Below are 19111 nucleotides of genomic sequence, written 5' to 3' on the forward strand. Positions count from 1 at the left end.
CACTTGTCCTTGAAGAAGCACTTACCCTGTGCTTCCCACGTAACAGAGAAGGAGACAGCTACTCCAAGAGGCAAAGAATGGGCCCTCAGAAGTAGGAGATAAAGTTCTGATAGTTTCCATCTTTAGCCAGAGTTGGCACATTAAAACTTTAAGACACCATGTCTTCTGGTCTACCTTCAGATGTCTTCATTTGCTGTCGCTTATCCGAGATCCTCAATGTCTTCAGCTTCAGAATTTATACCAGGAAATTCCATCAATAACAATGACACCTCATGCATTATATTTACATATAAGGTGCCTGTTGTTACCATTTCCACTGGAGAAATGTAAGGCTCCGAGAAAACTAACTTGGTCTTATTGATCGAAGGACTAGCGGTGCAGCTACAGAGGGGCCTGTGCCTTAGAGAAACCCACGTTGGTCCCTCAAGTCTGTTTTCTGTTTTACCCTAAGTACTGCCTCTTCATATTCCTGTGATAACTTCTCCCTGGAGGAAAAGAAAGGTCTCAAAGGCACTGAGGTGGGAAGGCAGGGATATGAGGCTGCCACTCTCCTAGCCCCTCCCCCAAACCCCTTCTTACTCCTTGAGCTTTGGCATTTTGCTGGTAGCTTTCTCCAGCCAGGGTTTTTGATCCCAGTTTCATCATAGGACCAGAAGAGATTTTGATTTAGCTGGGGTGGAGGTTCCACCCTGAACCACTGGCTTCTTAAGATCTGCAGTGGGTGGGCGTATGAAACCGTATATTTCTGAGGAGCTGTGCTGCGGCTCAGCATGCTCCTTGCAGTGCTTGTGTAGAAAATGAAAAAACGAAAAGCTAAGCGTGGTAGCGCACGCCTTTAAACCCAGTACTTGGAGGTAGAGGCAGGCGGATCTCTGAGTTTGAGGCCAGCCTGGTCTACAAGAGTTAGTTCCAGGACAGGAACCAAAGCTACAGAGAAATCCTGTCTCAGGGGAAAAAAAAAAATAAGAGAGAGAGAGAGACTCGGGAGGCAGAAGCAGGCGGATCTCTGTGAGTTCAAGGCCAGCCTGGTCTACAAGAGCTAGTTCCAGGACAGGCTCCAAAGCTACAGAGAAAACCAAAAATAAGGAAGGAAGGAAGGAAGGAAGGAAGGAAGGAAGGAAGGAAGGAAGGAAGGAAGGAAGGAAGGAAGGAAGGAAGGAAGGAAGGAAGGAAGGAAGGAAGGAAGGAAGGAAGAAAAGAAAAGGTTGGGGGGAGGGGTCTCAAATTGCCCTCTCTTGGAGCAGTCAGAGTCCCTGGGATTAGAGACTTTGGTTTGCTGTCCGTGAAGAAAGTTGGTGCACTAACAGTTGGAGACACTGGGGATTTGGGGGTCCCGACAGGACTTCCAGGATTCCTCATGGACCAGACTCATAGGATCCCAGGGGATCCCTCTAGAAGTCTGAGGTCTCTGAAGTCATCAGCCCTATAGCAGAGCCGTCCTCTAGGAAACATAATAAAACACTAGCCCAGTCTACTCGCGAGATTAACCTGTACAACGTTCGTGATAAAAGCCAGAGGGATCCAGAACCCACAGAAAAGGAGGGTGAAGTTGTAATCACTGGTCATTTCATTTATATATCTCAGAAACCAGGAAAGCCTGGTCCAGGTTTAAAAAAAAAAAAAATCCGCAAGTAACACTATTGTAAAATCCCGTGATTAGGGTCGCCATAGCAACCAGACTCTCACGGACAACCAAAATAAGAGCGGAGCCGAGGGGGGTAGACGGGGCGCTGGTTCCAGAAGTGGCGGAACCTTTGTGTAAGTCGACTGTGTTGCTGACCGGAAGCTCCTAGATGACGGTCTGTCGGCTGCGGGCCGGCACCGGAAGTGAGGCGTTCAGCACTGCCACGTCCGAGGCCGTGAGTCGCCGCTGCCACAGCTATGGTGAGTGTTGCGGTCCCGGCGGCAGTCGTGACCTTCGGGCTATCCAGCCCTCCTTTCACTTCCTCAAAGTTTGCGTGTCCTGCCTCTGCGGGTTTCAGAGTGGGAGCTAGGACAAGGCCGCCGGGCCTTCCGGAACTCAGAGGCCCGGGCTACTGTGGCACCTCCTGCCAATCTCGTATCTTGTCCTTCGTAATTGGAAAAAAAAAAAGCCAAAGTTATCAGAGGAGCTGCTGTCTACGGAGTCCTTAGTACGTTCCCACTGTCGCTCACATTTCCGCCCGCAGGTAGCCTGCGAAGCCAGTGCTGCTGTCAACACTTGAGCTGGACAGGGGCAAAGCTGAGATCCAAATCCTCCTAACCATTCGGTCCTGCCACCTACTACCTCAACAGAAGTAGTGGCGGGATCAGTTGCTTAGACACAGGGCTCCCGGGTGTGATAACCTTCGGGAAATGGGTGGGAGGCCTAGCTAGTCTAGGGCACCGTCTCGGATTTTACTAACTTCTGTGGTATCTGCAGTGTATCTCCACTGCCCCCTGAGTCACTGTGTGGATGAATGAGAACCAGCCGCTGGAAGTCTTAGACCTGATTGGCACAGTGGCACAGGGAGCTGCCTCCCTTTTCTGTCGCCCTTTGGTCCCTCTGTTGCAGAGTTGGAGACTCTTAAGCTGGTCCTTGAACTAATTCTAAACGTGTACCTGGTGTGGTTCTGATGAGCTGAAGTGTTTTGATTGCTGTTTCTGACTGTGTTCCAGTAACCCCCTAAGTGTTGAGTGCTCCAAGAGCATCCCAAAGTGTGGATCACAGCCAATGACTTTGGGTGAGAATGGTCAGAAAGAAACACCCAAGGTCCTTTGGCTGACCGGTGTCAAATTACTTTTCCCTCAGCCGGTCTGGATTGTGGGGATTCTTGAGCACACCGCCCACCTTTTACTAATGTGTGTTGTGTGGCGCAGCGGGGACAGAGGTGTCCTGAATTACATAATGAGAGCCAATCTTGAAAGAAATAAAAAGAAAATATTTATGGAATAAGCACAGACGCCCCTAAGAACCTTAGGAAGAGTTGATGCTTTAATGAGATGATTGTTGTAGCTGCTGCCAGTGACGTCACAGATTGTCTTTGATTCTAGGTGTCAGTAATTAACACCGTGGACACCTCTCATGAGGACATGATTGTAAGTATCCACTCATCCCTTCTGGGCCTGGACAGGGGCATTCTCCTCTCTGGGGGTCCAACTGTGTAGTAGTTCCCGGCAGCCCACAGTCTCTAGGGTTTAATCGTTCTCCCACTTGACCTCTGGGTTTGCAAGGCTTTGACAGTGGCTTCTCTTCGCTGTGAGAAATGTTCTGTTGTGCAGCTCAGGCCCTTCAGTCTTCGTACTGAGAGTAAGGCCAAGTTGGGGGCAGAGGTTGACAATCATCTTTCTACCTTTCTCTTTCCTAAGGCCACTTCTCAGCTTCATGGAAAGGGGGTTCAATGATGGAGAGTGGGAAGTCAGTGGCAGTCACAGCAAAAGCCTAGAACAGAGACAGCTGAACTTATCTGTCTTACCCCAGAGAGTAGGCCACTGCAGGCCCTTGGGCATGAAGTCATTCCTCAGGGCATAGTGTAGTGCTGCTGGGGAAGGTCCAGAGGTGAAAGTCTCAGACAGAAAAACTCAGCCTGTTTCCTGCAGCCAAACAATGCAGGCAGCCTTGGAGCAGGGCCCAGGCCAGGTGGTCTCAGCCTCCCAGCCTGACCCCTGGTACTTGTCTTGGGGTTCTGATGCAAAATTGTACATTTTGCTGTTTTTTGGTCATGAGCAGTCTAACTGTGAGACCACATGGCTGGAGCTGGCATGGGCCCAAGGGCAATAAGATCCAATCTAGATAGCCTTGCCAGTGTCTTGGTTTCCTCCCGGGGACCAGGTGAGGCAGTATAGTCATTGGAAATATTTGTGTGCTCACGAAGTCTGTCATCAGACCCCTAGTATTTATCATTCAGTGCCTTGATAAATCTGCAAGGACCCTAGAAGCCAGTGCACTCCTTAGCCCCTTTGAAAGCTATAGAAACTGAAGGTTAAAGAAATAGCTAAATTTTCAAAGATTGTACAACAGATAAGCTAAGGAGATAGAATTCCCACCCCAGGTACTGTGCCCTCCTTCCCAGTATGATAGAACTCTGCTGAGAAGGGCTTTGAAATGGACCTGCAGCCTGCCTACCAGGAGAGCAAAGCCTAACACAGTAAAAGATGACCTTCCAGAGAAACCGTTGTCCTTGAGTAGGGAGGTGACAAAGGAATGTTAAATTCTATATAGCACCTTTTTGATATGTTATAACTGCTGCCTGTTGCTGAAATCTGCGGGGTGGGACAAATAGGAAAGCAGCAACCACTTGGATAGGTGATCCCGCCAACAAGGGACTAGTGTTGAAGGAGACCATACATGCTGCAGAAATAGGCCCAGAACTGGGGCAACAGCCTGATGTGGGATTCCCCTCTCTATGCTGTGCATACCACTGGTGAATAAAGGAACTGCCTTGGCCTGTTGATAGGGCAGAACTTAGGAAGGAGGGAAAAACTAAACTGAATGCTGGGAGAAAGGAGGCGGAGTCAGAGAGAGCCGTGGAGCCGCCAACAGAGACAGTTGTGCTGAAGCTTTGCTGGTAGGCCATGACCTTGTGGTGATGCACAGATTAATGGAGATGGCTTAAATTAAGATGTAGGAGTTAGCCAATAAGAAGCTAGAGCTAATGGGCCAAGCAGTGATTTAATTAATATAGTTACTGTCCAACAGCATCCAGCCCGTGTCCAGTCGGTGTCAAAGTTGGTTTTGAGCAGCAGTAGCAATTGACACTTCAGGCATTGTTCCCATGGGTGTGGAATCTGGAGTCCTAGGCACACTGCTAGGGACTTTGGTGCAGTGAGAGGACACACATCTGTATGGAACCCTGTATTCAGGCCCACAGTACCTTAGAGAGTGCTGCACAGAGCCTGAAGTATTCTGAGGCCTGCTCTCAGTCAGTAGCCTTGGGGTCTGGGGATAGGCTGAGCCTCAAGGTGTCTTCCCCAATAGCCCATGAAGCCTGTGATCAGGACAGTGAAGTCAGTTTTTCCTCCTGTACGCTCACAGAACAGGATTGGAAAAAGTGCATGAAGGGTCCGGAACAACCAGCTCAGTATGGCTTGTTTGGTCCCTTCCAGTAGGACGCTGTCTGGCAGGGAATTGATAATACCAACATTCTAGCTTCTTGTCCATGAGGTGATGATTCTTTGAGATTGTTTGAGTATACCAGGCCCTGACTGGTTCAGGCTGATTGGTTCCTACAGGCTTCCTCTGCTGCCCTCCCCTTGCAACATGATGCACAGATAGAGTTTGGGTAGATTCTGGTCTATACTAGGCCTGGCTGGGGCTTCACCAGCCATCCTGCAGGCTTCCCCAGTTGTCCTCCCTTGCAGCATGATGCCCAGATGGACTATTATGGCACGCGCCTAGCAACCTGCTCCTCGGACAGGTCCGTCAAAATCTTTGATGTACGAAACGGAGGGCAGATCCTCATCGCGGACCTCAGAGGGTAAGTGTCAACAAGCCTGGAGACGGTCTTGGTGATAGCTGGATCATTGGACCTGGGAGGAAGGATGAAAGCACGAATTCAGAGCAGTTCCAGAGTGCATTCAGCAATGAGGATGCTAAGAGCCCAGACCCCTGTGCCCTTAGCAGAGATGCAGGTATGAGCCCTAGCTCTACCACTAGGAGACCTGGGCAAATGAGGCACTTTGTGTCTTGGAGCCCTCCTCTGCTTAATCCCAGATGGGCTAATCCTGCCTCCATCCAGGGCCCGTCCTCAGTAGATCTTTGATAAGGGCAACCACTGCCATGTTCAGAAGCAATGAACATGACTGCCATCCTGCACATATTTAGCCATTTGACCTGAAGTGTCATTTGGTAAGTATGATCACGAGATAAACCTGCTTGGGGCACCTGTGCAGGCTCACACTTTGTGAAATTCTCTCCTCTACCTTTCCTTGGGTACTGGGGATTGAACTCAGATGTTCAGGCTTACACAGCAAGTGCTTTAGCTGCTGGGCCCATAAGACAAATTTTATACATCCTGTTGTGTTGTTTGTCCGTGGCAGATGGCCAGGGAGTATGTGTCAGATGTCTGCTCTTCTCTCTCCCTAGCCCTGGAGGTCTTGGCTCATTTTCATGGTCACCTCTCTGCTTTCCATCAGAGCCTTTCACATAGTGTGGGTTCCTAACCTGGGGTACCTGGGTCTGCAAGGGCTCCGGAAGTAGAATCCCAGGGATTGGTGAACTGGGATAAGGAAAACAAATACATTTGTTTGCATGACTCTGAATTTACCATTTCTATTTGGATGTAGGCTGGAAACTCCAGAAATGGCTATAGTCCTTGTCACTTTGTCACCAAGAAAAGTCAGATGTATTTTCATCTTACATGTAGCTACCTGAGACTTTGAAATTGTAGATTGTTAGACTTGCCACTTGTTACTTGGGTTTTGGCAAAGAGGCAGTTTGGTATTTTAGTAACTCATTCCAAGATATGAAATTTTTATTTTAAACTTAATAGAATGCAGACCAAATTTAGGTATGGTGGCACATACCTTTTTCCTAGCATTGGAAGGATCACAAGCTCAAGGCTAACCAGAGTATATAATGTGAGACCCTGATTCAAAAAACTAAGACCATGGCAACATTCTGTTGTCTCTCCAGAGGGAGGTAGCACTGTGAATCCCCTGACCCTCTGAGCATCCTGACTCCCTCCCTTGCAGACATGAAGGGCCAGTATGGCAGGTAGCCTGGGCCCACCCCATGTATGGCAACATCCTGGCTTCCTGTTCCTACGACCGGAAAGTCATTATCTGGAAGGAGGAAAACGGCACTTGGGAGAAGACTCATGAGCACTCCGGACACGACTCCTCAGGTATGTAGAGTTAGCAGTGAGCAGGGGGCCTGTGGGTGGGAAGGGCCTCTGTTCTGGTCTCGTCCCAGGCTCCCTTCCCTTGCTCTTGTTCATCCTTTGTAAACTGGTTGGCTTTTCCACTAGTCTGTCCACAGCTGAGGTCAGTCCAGAGAAAGGTTTATTGAGAACAGTGGGGGCTGGGGCAATGGCTCAGTGGTTAAGAGCACAGGCTGGTCCTCCAGAGGACCCAGGTTCAATACCCAGCACCCACATGGCAGCTTGCAGCTGTCTGTAACTCCAGTTCCAGTGGATCCAACACCCTCATATACATGCAGATAATGCACATGAAATAAGAATAAACCCCAAAAAACAGTGAGGCTTCCCAACATATTCTTGTTTTGTGAAGGCAGGCTTAGGAAGTGCTGTAAATTTTCCTTAATTTGGCCAAATGTTAACTGGCCACTGGCAATCCCTGTGGTTTTTCTAAGAATTTAGCAAAATAATAGTGTATGATGTAAGCCTGCACACTATGCCTCCTTTCACAGTGAACTCTGTATGCTGGGCCCCTCATGACTATGGCCTGATTTTGGCCTGTGGGAGCTCCGATGGGGCCATCTCCCTGCTGACCTATACAGGAGAAGGCCAGTGGGAAGTGAAGAAGATTAACAACGCTCACACGGTGAGTCCAGCCCCTGTCTTTTGCATGGAGGAGAGAGAGCATGCTGTGCTGAAGTCTTCTGTGCTCCCAGGAGGAGGCCGAGTGTCCCTGCTGAGCAGTGCCTGGGAGGGGCTATAGGTTAGATCTTGCTGGACCTCTTTACTCTGAGGAACAGCATCTGCACCAGCCTTCTCAGTCCAAGGCAGAGGTGGCACTGGCCTTTCCTAGGAAGCCCCAGGTTGGGGATGGAAGTGTGAGGGCACACCAACTGCCACCTTGCTACAGAAGCCTCAGGCTGACATGCATTGGGGACACCGGAATTCAGTGGTGTTTCCAAGAATGGCCTAGAGATCTAGTTCCCTGTGCTTTCTAGTTCTTGGGCCTTAAGGTTGAAACAGTCCAGAAAGCATTGTGGAAAATGGAAATTCAAATTTCTTGAGCCCATAAATGGATATCTTGTAATTCTCAAAAACACTTGTACATGAAAGAACAAGCTAGCAAATATTCATTTTCAGGGTTTGTCTGTTAAACCCTCATTCATTTTCCTGTCTGATCGTGGGCATTTTCAGTTTTTATTAGTAAATATTGCTGTGAACGGTTATGGGTGTGTTTTCGTATCTCTAATTCCCTTAGGTATATATATTTCTGTGAAATAGCTAGATCATCTGGCAATTTCACGTTTACCTCTCTGCTTTTTCTGTCAGTGTATATTCATTGTGTAGAGCTCCACGTTTGGACATTTTCAGACATGCATATCATGTAGTTTGGTCATATTCACCATCTATTACCCTATCTTCTCCCAGTAGTCTACTTCCTCTTCCCAAATAGTACCCTGTCTGTTATGTCCTAGAGATTTTGTTTGTTTGGTTAGTCTTTCAGACAGGGTTTCTCTGTGTAGCCCTGGCTGTCCTGGAACTAGCTCTTATAGACCAGGCTGGCCTTGAACTTTGTGCTGGGATTAAAGGTACCACCACTGCCGAGCTGTCTCGGGTTGTTTGCTTGTTTGTTTGATGTCTGTAGTCCACATATGAAAGAAACGATGTGATAGTTGTCTGAGGCAGGCTTATTTCACTTCACATGATGATCTCTGGTTCCACTCATTTTCCTGCAAATGAAATAATTGCATTCTTCCGTGGTGGAATGAAGCTCCATTGTGTATCTAGGCCCCGTTTTCTTTGATCAGTTTCTCTGGTGGTGTGCACAGGGCTGGCTCCAGTTCTTAGCTGCTGTGAGTAGTGCAGCAGTAAAGGCGGATGGCTAAGTTACTCCTGTGCTGTGCTGGCTCAGAGTCCTTAGGTGTACACCCAGAAGTAGTAGAGCAGGCTCCTCTTGGAGTTCTTTTCTGTAGTGGCTGCACTAATTTACATACACCCCACTATCCTCACGTCGCTGCTAGCACTGTGTAAGGGTTCTTTCTCCACCTCATCCACCTGGAGTTTGCTGCTCTTTTCTGATGGCTGCTTTGCCTAAGGAAAAGTGGAGTCATTGTGCTTTAATTTATATTTCTTGAGAAACATTTCATGTATTATTGGCATTTACACTGATTTTTCTGAGAACTGCTCAGTTTATCTGCCTTTGCTGATTGAATTATTTGGATCTTTCACACAAGTGCTCTTATCCACTAAGCCATCCCCAGTACTTGTACAGCTTTAAATGTTTAAATAGACTTGGCATTTTTCCTAGTCATGGAAAGTTTCTTCTCTGGTCATTCCTGTTGGTAGTTTAAATGCATCTTACACTTGAGTCCATTGCTTTTTTTGAAATTAGTAAACTTCTTTGCTGTGACTACATTGGATAGTGTTTTACTGTCTTTAGTTTTGATCTTAACTCCTCCTACCCCATGAACTCTTAGATTTAATCTCTTGCTCATGTCCCAGAATTTATGAAAGTTGTGGTTACACTTAATTTTTCTTTATTGGTGTCTATTTGAGCTGGTCTATTAATGATGTTTTCCACTGCTTTTATATTTTTACTTTTTGTTATTTTATTTCTACTATTTTTTTTCAAAACTGTGTTTCCTTGCAGAATCTCTTATCTGTATTGCAGAGTCTCTTTTCAGTACTGCTGACTTTCTCATTCATGTCCAAGTAGACTTGGGTTCTTTATCTGACATTTCAACCATTTTAGTGTCTTTTGGTTTGGTAAGTGAGTAGTGGGGTCTTTGTACTTTGATCTCCACACATGTGCCATGGCACACGCATGCAATAAAACAATGAAAAATAGTGATGAATAATAGGGAAAGGGAGAGAGAAAAACAACAGATTTGTAAAAAATTTACAAGAAATGTTTAAATAAAATTGGATAAATGTAAAAAGAGGAATAAAAAATAGTCAAAGTCAACAGTATGGACAAAGAATAAAACACTAAGTATTGCAGTAGCTTCTTTCTGTAGCCCTAAGACTGGAGTCTGCCGCATGGAAGAAAGGGTCAGATGGAACCTCTACTTTTAAGACTGGTGCTGAAGTTGGACTGGTCAAGTATTCATTGAAACTCTTCTCTTAAGATTTGTCAGTTGTCTGTCAAGGAAGCAGAGGTTTCTTACTCCTTTGAGCAACATGCCGTCTATTTGCTTGTTGAGGACACTCTACAAGTCAGCTGTATTCATTTATACGATACTGGCTCCCGGCTTATAGACCTTCTGTTTTAAATTCTGCTATCAATCTAGGTGACCTCAGTGCTTGAGGGAAAACTGATAATTTGGTCTATAGCAAGGTGACTCTTCAGCCTCCCATTTGTGTGACCATACAGTAGACCTTGCTGTCACTAAAAGTACTCCCAAGACTCAAATATCTTGTGATGGTGGCGTTCAGTTCAGGAGACTGAGGCTGGAGGACCTCAGGTTCAAGGCCAGCCTAGGCTCTGAGTTCTGTAGCGAGAGTTTTTTTATTTTCCTTTTTTCTTTTGGTTTTTCAAGACAGGGTTTCTCTGTGTAACCCTGGCTGTCCTGGAACTTGTTCTGTAGACCAGACTGACCTCAAACTCATAGAGATCCTCCTATCTCTGCTTCCTAAATTCTGGGATTAAAGGTGTGCACCACCACTCCTGGACTAAGACTTTTTAAATAAATGGGTGAAAGGAAAAAAAAAGATTTGGCAGTTATGTTTCATTGATCCTTTCTGTCCTTTCAGTCTCAGTTTCATTTTTCTTTTCTGCTCTGGTCTTACTCTTTATTCTTTTCATCAGGGTTTCTCTGCATTGCCCTGGCTGTCCTAGAACTCCCTCTGTAGACCAGGCTGGCCTCTGCCTTCCTAGTGCTGGGATTCAAGGTATAGCTACCACCACCTAATTTGCACTGGTCTTTTTCTTTCCTTATATTTATCATGGTTTTTGTTTTGTTTTGCTTTACTTTTCTACACCTTGGGAAGCATCATTAGGTTGAGCTCTGTTTTTCTTTTAAAGATTGGTTTTAGTGTGTGTATACACATATAAGTGAATACATTGTCTTTGGAGGCCATAAGTCATTGGTGCCCCGGGAACTAGAGTTGTGTTTTGTCTGGATGTAGGGTCTCAGTATTATAAAGTTCCCTCTTCTGTGCTGCTTTTACTATTTCTGCCATCTATGTGTGCTAGTTAAACTTTGTATGCTTTTAGCATGTTTCCACTTATATTTATTTAAGAAACTTTCTCAAGCCAGGCGGTGACAACTTATGCTTTAATTCCAGTACTTAGTAGGTGGCAGGTGGATCTCCAAATTTGAGGCCAGCCTGGTCTACAGAGTGAGTTCCAGGACAGCTAGGGCTACACAGCAAACTCTCCCAAATTTTTTTTTCTTATTTTCCACTTAATTTCTTTAATGACTTATTGTTCAAAACTCTTTATAGTCTCTATATTAATAACATTTCTCCATGCTGCAGCAAAATCCTTGGCCAAAGCAACTCAAGAAAGGAAAGGTTATTTTGGCTTACAGTCTAGTAGTAACCTGTCACGACAGGGGAAGGCATAGCAGCAAGAGACAACTGGAGAGACAGTTTGTCACAGTCAGGAAGCAGAGGACACCTGCTCACTTCCTCTTTTTTATCAGTCCAGGATCCTAAACCCTTGGGATGGTACTACCTACATTCAGTTGAATGTTCCGGAAATGTTCCTCACAGACACACCCACTTGTTTTCTTCCTAGGCAATCCAATCAAATTGATAGTGAAGATTAGTCATTATAGTCTTCATGTGCTTGTATAATCTCTGCAGTTTCTCTTGCTTTGACTTCTATTTTCTATTTTGAAATATGCAATTTATTATTTCAGACTTTTGAATTTGCCAACACTCTATTATCTGAGGCGCTCTAATATTTGTCTCACAAGTGTATTCTCTTAAACTAAGTGCATGTATATTGACAATCATTATCTTTGTATCAATTGATCATGTGACATTCATTGTATCATATGGTTTTGTCTGCAAAACAGCGAGTCTTTGTAAAGTCTGTTTTGACAAGTACTGTTACTGCCTGGTTTCAGTTCTGTTTTGCTTGGTTTCTTAGCCTTTCATTTTTAATGTGTTTGTCTCTGCTGCTGAGGTGAGTTACATCCAGCATATTGTTGGTTCTTGTTCTAAGTCCATTGCTTTGTGTTTGTGTAATGCAGTGTATGCATGTGTGCATTTCATATGCGTGTGAAGGCAGGAGGTCAGTATCAGATGTCTTCCTCTACCACCATCCACTTTACTTTTTGAGATAGTCTTTCACTGAACCTAAAGCTACAGACTAGCCAGTGAGTTTCAGGGATTCTCCTGTCTCTGACCCTTAGCCTAGTGCTTTAAGTGTGCAGATGCACATCATCATGCCTGTTTTATTGTCTAGTTTTGGTTTTTTAAGACAGGGTTTCTCTGTGTAGTCCTGGCTGTCCTGGAACTCACGCTGTAGACCTGGCTGGCTTCAAAATAAGATCCACCGGCTGCCTCTGACTCCCAAGTGTTGCGATTAAAGATGTGCACCACCATGCTGGCTTATGCCTGTTTATTAATGTGTATTGTAGGGGTCCATATTCAGGTTTTTATTCTTTGTGGCAAGCACTTTACTACTGAACCATCTTCCCAGCCCTAGTCTGTGACTTGAGATAATTTACATTGGGAAACTGAGTAGGAAGGAGAGAAGCTCAAGGCCAGCCTAAGCTACATAGCTAGGATCCTGCCACCAAACAAACAACAAAAAAGAAATTAATTATGTAAGCCACGATCAAAGTTACCATGAAAAGTCATTATTTGGTCATCTGGTTGTTTTGACTCCTCTATGATGGTGCCTTCTGTAGTTCATCTGTATATTAATGTTTTGGTTTTGCTGTTTCTCATTTGCATGTTAACTTTTCTACTGGGATTTACTCTTCTGTGTGCTGAGTGTAGTCTTTCCTCTCCCTCTAGTACAGGACTTTCCCCCACCATTCATTCATAAGGCTAGTCTTGTGGCCAAGTCCCCTTGGATTATGCTCTTAGCAGAAGCTCTTCATTTCTGCTTTGAGTCTGCACTGTAGTCTGTTATCTTCTTGGAGGACTTAAAACACTACTCTATGTCCTCCTGGCCCTTAGGAGTCTTGCTGAGAAATCGGCTGGTCTAATAGTTTGCCTTTAAGGATAACCCAGTGTGTGTCTTGTTAGTAATATAGGTATGTTCCGGTTTACATATAGGCCCAGGATTGGCATCAGGAGTCTCTTTGTTGCTCTCCACATTTTTTTGTTTTTGTTTTTGTTTCTGTTTTTCAAGACAGGGTTTCTCTGTAGCCTTGGTGCCTGTCCCGGAACTAGCTCTTGTAGACCAGGCTGGCCTCGAACTCCCAGAGATCTGCCTGCCTCTGCCTCCCGAGTGCTGGGATTAAAGGCGTGCACCACCACCGCCCGGCCACATTTTATTTTTTGAGACAGGATCTCTTACTGAATCTCAAGTGCATGGATTTGGCTAATAGTTGGCTAGTGATCTTAAGGAATCCACTTGTCTCATGGCCCCTTATCCTGCCTCCCATGTTGGTATGACAAGAACTTGTCAGCCTAATTCTTGTTCATCACATTGTGTGCTGTACTCCAAGTCCTGACAACTAGAGGGAACAGGGAACCCCCCCCCCAGGAGTCCATAGGGTCCTTTCTCCCTGATGTGCACGAGTGCAGCCTCACCACGGGTTCCCTCTGCAGATTGGCTGTAACGCTGTCAGTTGGGCCCCTGCTGTTGTACCTGGAAGCCTCATAGACCAACCATCAGGGCAGAAGCCCAATTACATCAAGAAGTTTGCATCAGGTGGCTGTGACAACCTCATCAAGCTCTGGAGGTCAGTGAGTTATGCGCTGTCTCCCCAGAGGGGCACTTCTACTCTGCCTGTCATTGTTCAGCCACTCTACACGCAAGGTCACCTTTCTTCCTATCAGTAACAGTGTACTGTTTTCAGTATGTTAGGACATGTTTTTTAAAACAAAAACCTTTTTCTTTTTCTGAGCACTTTTAGTATTCCCCAAACTTTGGAACTATGGAGGAAAGGGCATTTCCTGGGGACTTAATGGGCAGTTTAGTGAGCTAAGTAGAATTCCACTCGTTATTCTCATTGAAGAAAACTTGAAAGGTAAGCTCTCCACCCTGCTCTGGTTTCCTCTGTAGGGAAGAGGAAGACGGCCAGTGGAAGGAGGAGCAGAAACTAGAGGCACACAGCGACTGGGTTCGAGACGTTGCCTGGGCCCCGTCCATTGGCCTGCCTACCAGCACCATTGCCAGCTGCTCTCAGGTCTGCCACACCCCACATGTCCTCAGCCCTGATTCAGAAGGGGGAGGGAGGGCAGCAGGCATCTTCAGACCGGGCACAGACCAGGTAAGGCCAGTGTATAGTGAGATGGGTCAAAAGTAGCTTGAGAAGTAGTGCCAAGCTTAGAGCCAAGTTCAGGTCCCTCCTGACTCTATGCCCAAACTTGGTGCCTTGTGTTCATGTACCTAGTCACACTTCTTGGACCACACTACTGCTTATTTCCTGTCACCACTGAGATGAAAGCTAAGGGGCAAGGCCTTTAGGCCCAGTAGAATGTTTTATTGGAAGTTGGTTGTTCTTGCTTGTTCATTCGTCCATTACCTGGCTCTAAGCTTGGTTTAAAAGATGGCTGTCCCTGTTCAGATAAGAAAGACTAGCCAGGCAGGGAGAAAAACATCCATAGCAATGGTCTGTTCCTCCATGAAACCACAGAACCCCTGATCTATTGTGAGATGTGTTCAGGGTAAACAAATCAGAAGCAGGACACTGGAGTAGATTGTTCAGCTCCCTGTCTGCAGATCCAGGTGGCTCTCCCTGGGGAGAATGCTTATTTCTCCATCTCCTGATGTGTGCCCTTCCCTAGGACGGTCGAGTGTTTATTTGGACCTGTGATGATGCCTCAGGCAATATGTGGTCACCCAAACTCCTGCACAAGTTCAATGATGTTGTGTGGCACGTGAGCTGGTCCATCACAGCAAACATCCTGGCCGTGTCAGGTGGAGACAATAAGGTATACCCCCATTTCCTGGGCAGCAATCATATAGGCTGTAATGGTTTTTCACTTGCTGATATGTACAGTAGGCCCCACCTAGTCAGAGGTGGATCTGAATTACATCTCATAGTACCTCTGAGGTACTATGTCCCCTATTACACAGAAAAGGAGGTAATTTGTGTAGGGATTACATAGCTACAGTGTAGCCCGAGCTCTGCAAGGAGAGCACTGAGATGTCGGGGTTGTCAAGGTTCCTTTTTCCTAAGAATCAGCTCCCTTCACTACCCACTCTTTCTGTCCTTTTGTGACTGACTTATTTCATTTAGCATAATGGCTTCCCTTTTGAAAACTAATACATAAACAACATTGTTCATTGCTAAGAGTATGAATAAAGAAACATACATTGTTTTACACCTGCCGTAGCCTTTTCTGCTCTGCAGCAGTTCCAGAACAGATTTGTAGGCCTCATCTCAAAGGATAGCTTTACGTCTATCTACCAGAGTCAAGCCCTGGTGTTTAAATTGGTATTCCTAAGGCATTTTACGTGTCAGAGAGCAGTAACTCAGCTTTTCTTTCTCCAGGGCCAAACCTTTTCAGCTATATGCAATGACACAGGCAGTCTGACCCTGACCTGCTCCCAGCCACATCTTTCCTCTCACTGTCACTCAGAGCAGCATCCCATGTGGCTATCCCTACTGTGCTCTCTAGTATGACTTAGTCCTTCCCTGCATTTTGAGCAAATGTGGTGGGAGATGAGTGTTTTCCCACAGCCTCTCTGTCCACATTTAGGGTGGGGCTGGAGAGCAGCAGAAACAGGTGCAGACCTGTGACTTTGTGCGCTAACTTGCAGGTGACCTTATGGAAAGAGTCGGTGGATGGACAGTGGGTGTGCATCAGCGATGTCAACAAAGGCCAGGGTTCCGTGTCCGCCTCCATCACAGAGGGCCAACAGAATGAGCAGTGACGACACAGGCAGCCTGGTCTTCTTGTTTCCAGGACTACCTATTCTAGAACAACATCCAAACAACTGGGAAGAAGGGGCCCAATGCTACCAAGATTCCACACCCAGGAGTGCCCACAGATGGAACACTGGGTGCTCATCTGCCTTACTGGGATTCCATGTTTGGTAACTTAATGTCCAGCTGAAAGTATTCATGTCAGGAACAAATGACTATTATTTTTAAATATTTTTGGCCATTTTTAACTGTCTTTTGGTTCAAGCTGTTTCAAAGCAAATAAAATCATATTGCATAGAAACTTTACTGTGTCACCCCCACACAGTGCATCTGCCCAAATTGGGCTACTATGAGCACCTGTGTAAGTCATGATCCAGGCCGGGCCTGCAGGGGCAGCCCCTCTGGGTACATTTACTCCATGGGATGGGATTGATGACTTCTGCGCTGAAGAATGGGTATGAGATGCTAACACATGCAGAGAGGTGATCAACCATTTGTCAGGCAAGGAATGTTAACGCAGAGCATTCAAACATAAAGCTATGTTGGGAAACCATAGTTCTGGTCCTAGCTAACCTTGAGCCTCACCTGAACCAGGTGCTTTAGGTAGGCCTTCACACTGTATTTCAGGTAAGCAGTAGGGCAGAGAAGACAGACCTACTCACTTGCTAAGGAGAAAGCCAGGATTAGAGTTTAGCCCACCTCACCCCAAACTTACCCACTGCAGAGGGGGTGTTGTTATTCCTCAGCCAGTGTGTGCTTGCGGCAAACCTTTACATGGATACCAAGGCAGCTGCTTTAGGCAGTCACCTCAGAACTGCAGGGCCCCCACCTGCCATCTATCCTTTTACTTTTTATAAGCCAAACCTGTTGTTTTGCCAAAACATGTTAAGGAGTGGAACTGAAGTGAGGAGATGCCAGTACCTGCCCACACAGCCTCCCAAGTCACTCCATAGAACTCCAAAAGCAGTTCCTTTCTTCTATGATAGGTATGAGAAAAAGGCTGAAAAGGACCTTTCTTATGCTGCTCAGCTCATAGAGAATGCATGGAAGTCTGTCAGCCTAAGGACAAGCCTGGCTTCCTGTGCTGCTTGATGCTCTCAGAGAAACAGAATACGACACATCACATAGCAGCCAGGGGCTCTTTGTAGCTTATGCCTCTGAGGATCACTTGGTAGGGGCTGCAATAAGTGAAATTATGACCGTAAGAGCTTAGGATTGGAAGGATGGCAATAGTTCAATCCCTGGTGTCCACACAAGAAGGGAGTCAGTGGAACACATTCATAGTATTACACTGGGGAAATTTCCAAGAAAGGTGATTGGTGGGCACACTTGTAAGGCCAGCACTTGATAGGCAGAGGCAGAAGAATTGCCACAGATTCAAGGCCAACCATATCTGCAATAGTGAATTCCAGGGCAGGCAAAGCTAAATATTGCAATCCTGCCTCAAACACCCAGCTATTACACTTTATCAGTATCCTTTCAATCACGGTTTGCTTTCTTTCATTTTGAATCGGGCTCTCTCTAGTCCAGGCTGTCCTGGAGCTGGATAGATACATAGCTGAGGATGGCCTTGAACGCAGGCAGCCTCCTGCCTCTACTTGGTGGGGCCTGTACCAACATGCCCAGATTAAGGTTTGTTCTTGAAGCCAAGCAGCCTTGACAAAGCCCAAAGCAATGTGTAGCAGTTTCACTGTGTTAGAAAGCCTAACACTCTTTCTAAAGCAGTGGCTCTCAACCTTCCTGCAACCCTTTAATAGAGTTCCTGTTGTGGTGACCCCATCCCTAAAGTTCTCTCACTGCTACTTCATATCTTTAATTTTGCTACTGTCATCAATTGTAATGTAAATATATGATATGAAACCCCCCCAAAGGGGGTCATAACCAACAGGTTGAGAACCACTGCTTTAAATTTAACAAAACGCAGAACCTGACAACTCCAACACCAGAATATCTTGCTTCCAGATCAAAATAACAGGTGTGCAAAAAAAAAGGAGGCCAATATGGCTCAACCAAGAGTAGAAAAGATACGTGGCTGGGGTCTTGGCTCAGTGGTAAAATGCTTGCCCAGAATTTGTGAGGACTTGGGTTCCATACTCAGATACAGGAGGAAAAGAGGCGGGGTAGGGAATGTATATAAGGCAAGAGATTTGAGATTCAGGCTAGCTTAGACTACTTAAAAAATAGACCATGGAATATGCAGCTAAGGATTTTTAAAACAGCTATTACATTTTCAAGAACGTAAAGGAAAATGAACATAATGAGAAAAGTATCTAAAAACTCAGTAAGTGGAATTTCTCGAATATACCCTGGTTGGAACTATACAGATTAAACAACACAGAAAGATACATGAATTTTAATACTTATTGGAAGGAAGCAAATAAGTATGGGAAAAGGCGATTGAGAAAATGAACCAATACGTGACCTGTGGGGCAATACCATATGGTCTAGCCCGTGTACAGCTGGAGTTGTGATAGAGAAGGGCAAGGAAAGGAAAAGTGAAGGGGAAGAAATCTGAAGAGACAGCCAAGTATTTTTCCACAATTAAAATTAAAACCGGACTCGCTGAACACAGCGGACAATGAGGACTACTGAGAACTCAAGAACAATGGCAATGGGTTTTTGATCCTACTGCACGTACTGGCTTTGTGGGAGCCTAGGCAGTTTGGATGCTCACCTTACAAGACCTGGATGGAGGTGGGTGGTCCTTGGACTTCCCACAGGGCAGGGAACCCTGATTGCTCTTTGGGCTGACAAGGGAGGGGGACTTGATTGGGGGAGGGGGAAGGAAATGGGAGGCGGTGGCGGGGAGGAGGCAGAAATCTTTAATAAATAAATAAAATTAAAACCCTAGCTGGGCATGGTGGCACATTGCTTATAATCCCAGTACTTGGGAGGCAGAGTCAGGTAGATCTCTGTGAGATACAGGTCAGCCTGGTCTACAAAGTGACTTCCAGAAAGAAAGAAAAAAAACACAAAGAACAATAAAAACTAAATTAATTAAAACCCCAATTCTCGGGCTGGAGAGATGGCTCAGTGGTTAAGAGCATTGCCTGCTCTTCCAAAGGTCCTGAGTTCAATTCCCAGCGACCACATGGTGGCTCACAACCATCTGTAAGGAGGTCTGGCGCCCTCTTCTGGTCTGCAGGCATACAAGCAGACAGAATACTGTATAATAAATAAATAAATATTTAAAAAAAAAAAAAAACCAATTCTCCACAACAATTGGGCAGATTTATGGTGTTACAGCAGCAATTAGAGACATACATACTATAGTCACAAGAACAAGTAAAAATA

General features: G+C 45.8%; 1 protein-coding gene across 1 annotated transcript; it reads left to right on the forward strand.

Moving 5' to 3' along the window:
• Positions 1–1796: 1796 nt before the first annotated feature.
• Positions 1797–16118, forward strand: Sec13 (SEC13 homolog, nuclear pore and COPII component). The gene is made up of 9 exons (XM_075983157.1): positions 1797–1884; positions 3013–3057; positions 5320–5435; positions 6652–6803; positions 7328–7461; positions 13551–13684; positions 14008–14131; positions 14733–14879; positions 15712–16118. The coding sequence occupies exons 1-9, from the start codon at positions 1882–1884 to the stop codon at positions 15823–15825; spliced, it is 969 nt and encodes a 322-aa protein (XP_075839272.1). The 5' UTR covers positions 1797–1881; the 3' UTR covers positions 15826–16118.
• The last annotated feature ends 2993 nt before the right edge of the window (positions 16119–19111 follow it).

Source organism: Microtus pennsylvanicus, chromosome 8 (assembly GCF_037038515.1).
Source record: "Microtus pennsylvanicus isolate mMicPen1 chromosome 8, mMicPen1.hap1, whole genome shotgun sequence".
Taxonomy (NCBI): Eukaryota; Metazoa; Chordata; class Mammalia; order Rodentia; family Cricetidae; genus Microtus; species Microtus pennsylvanicus.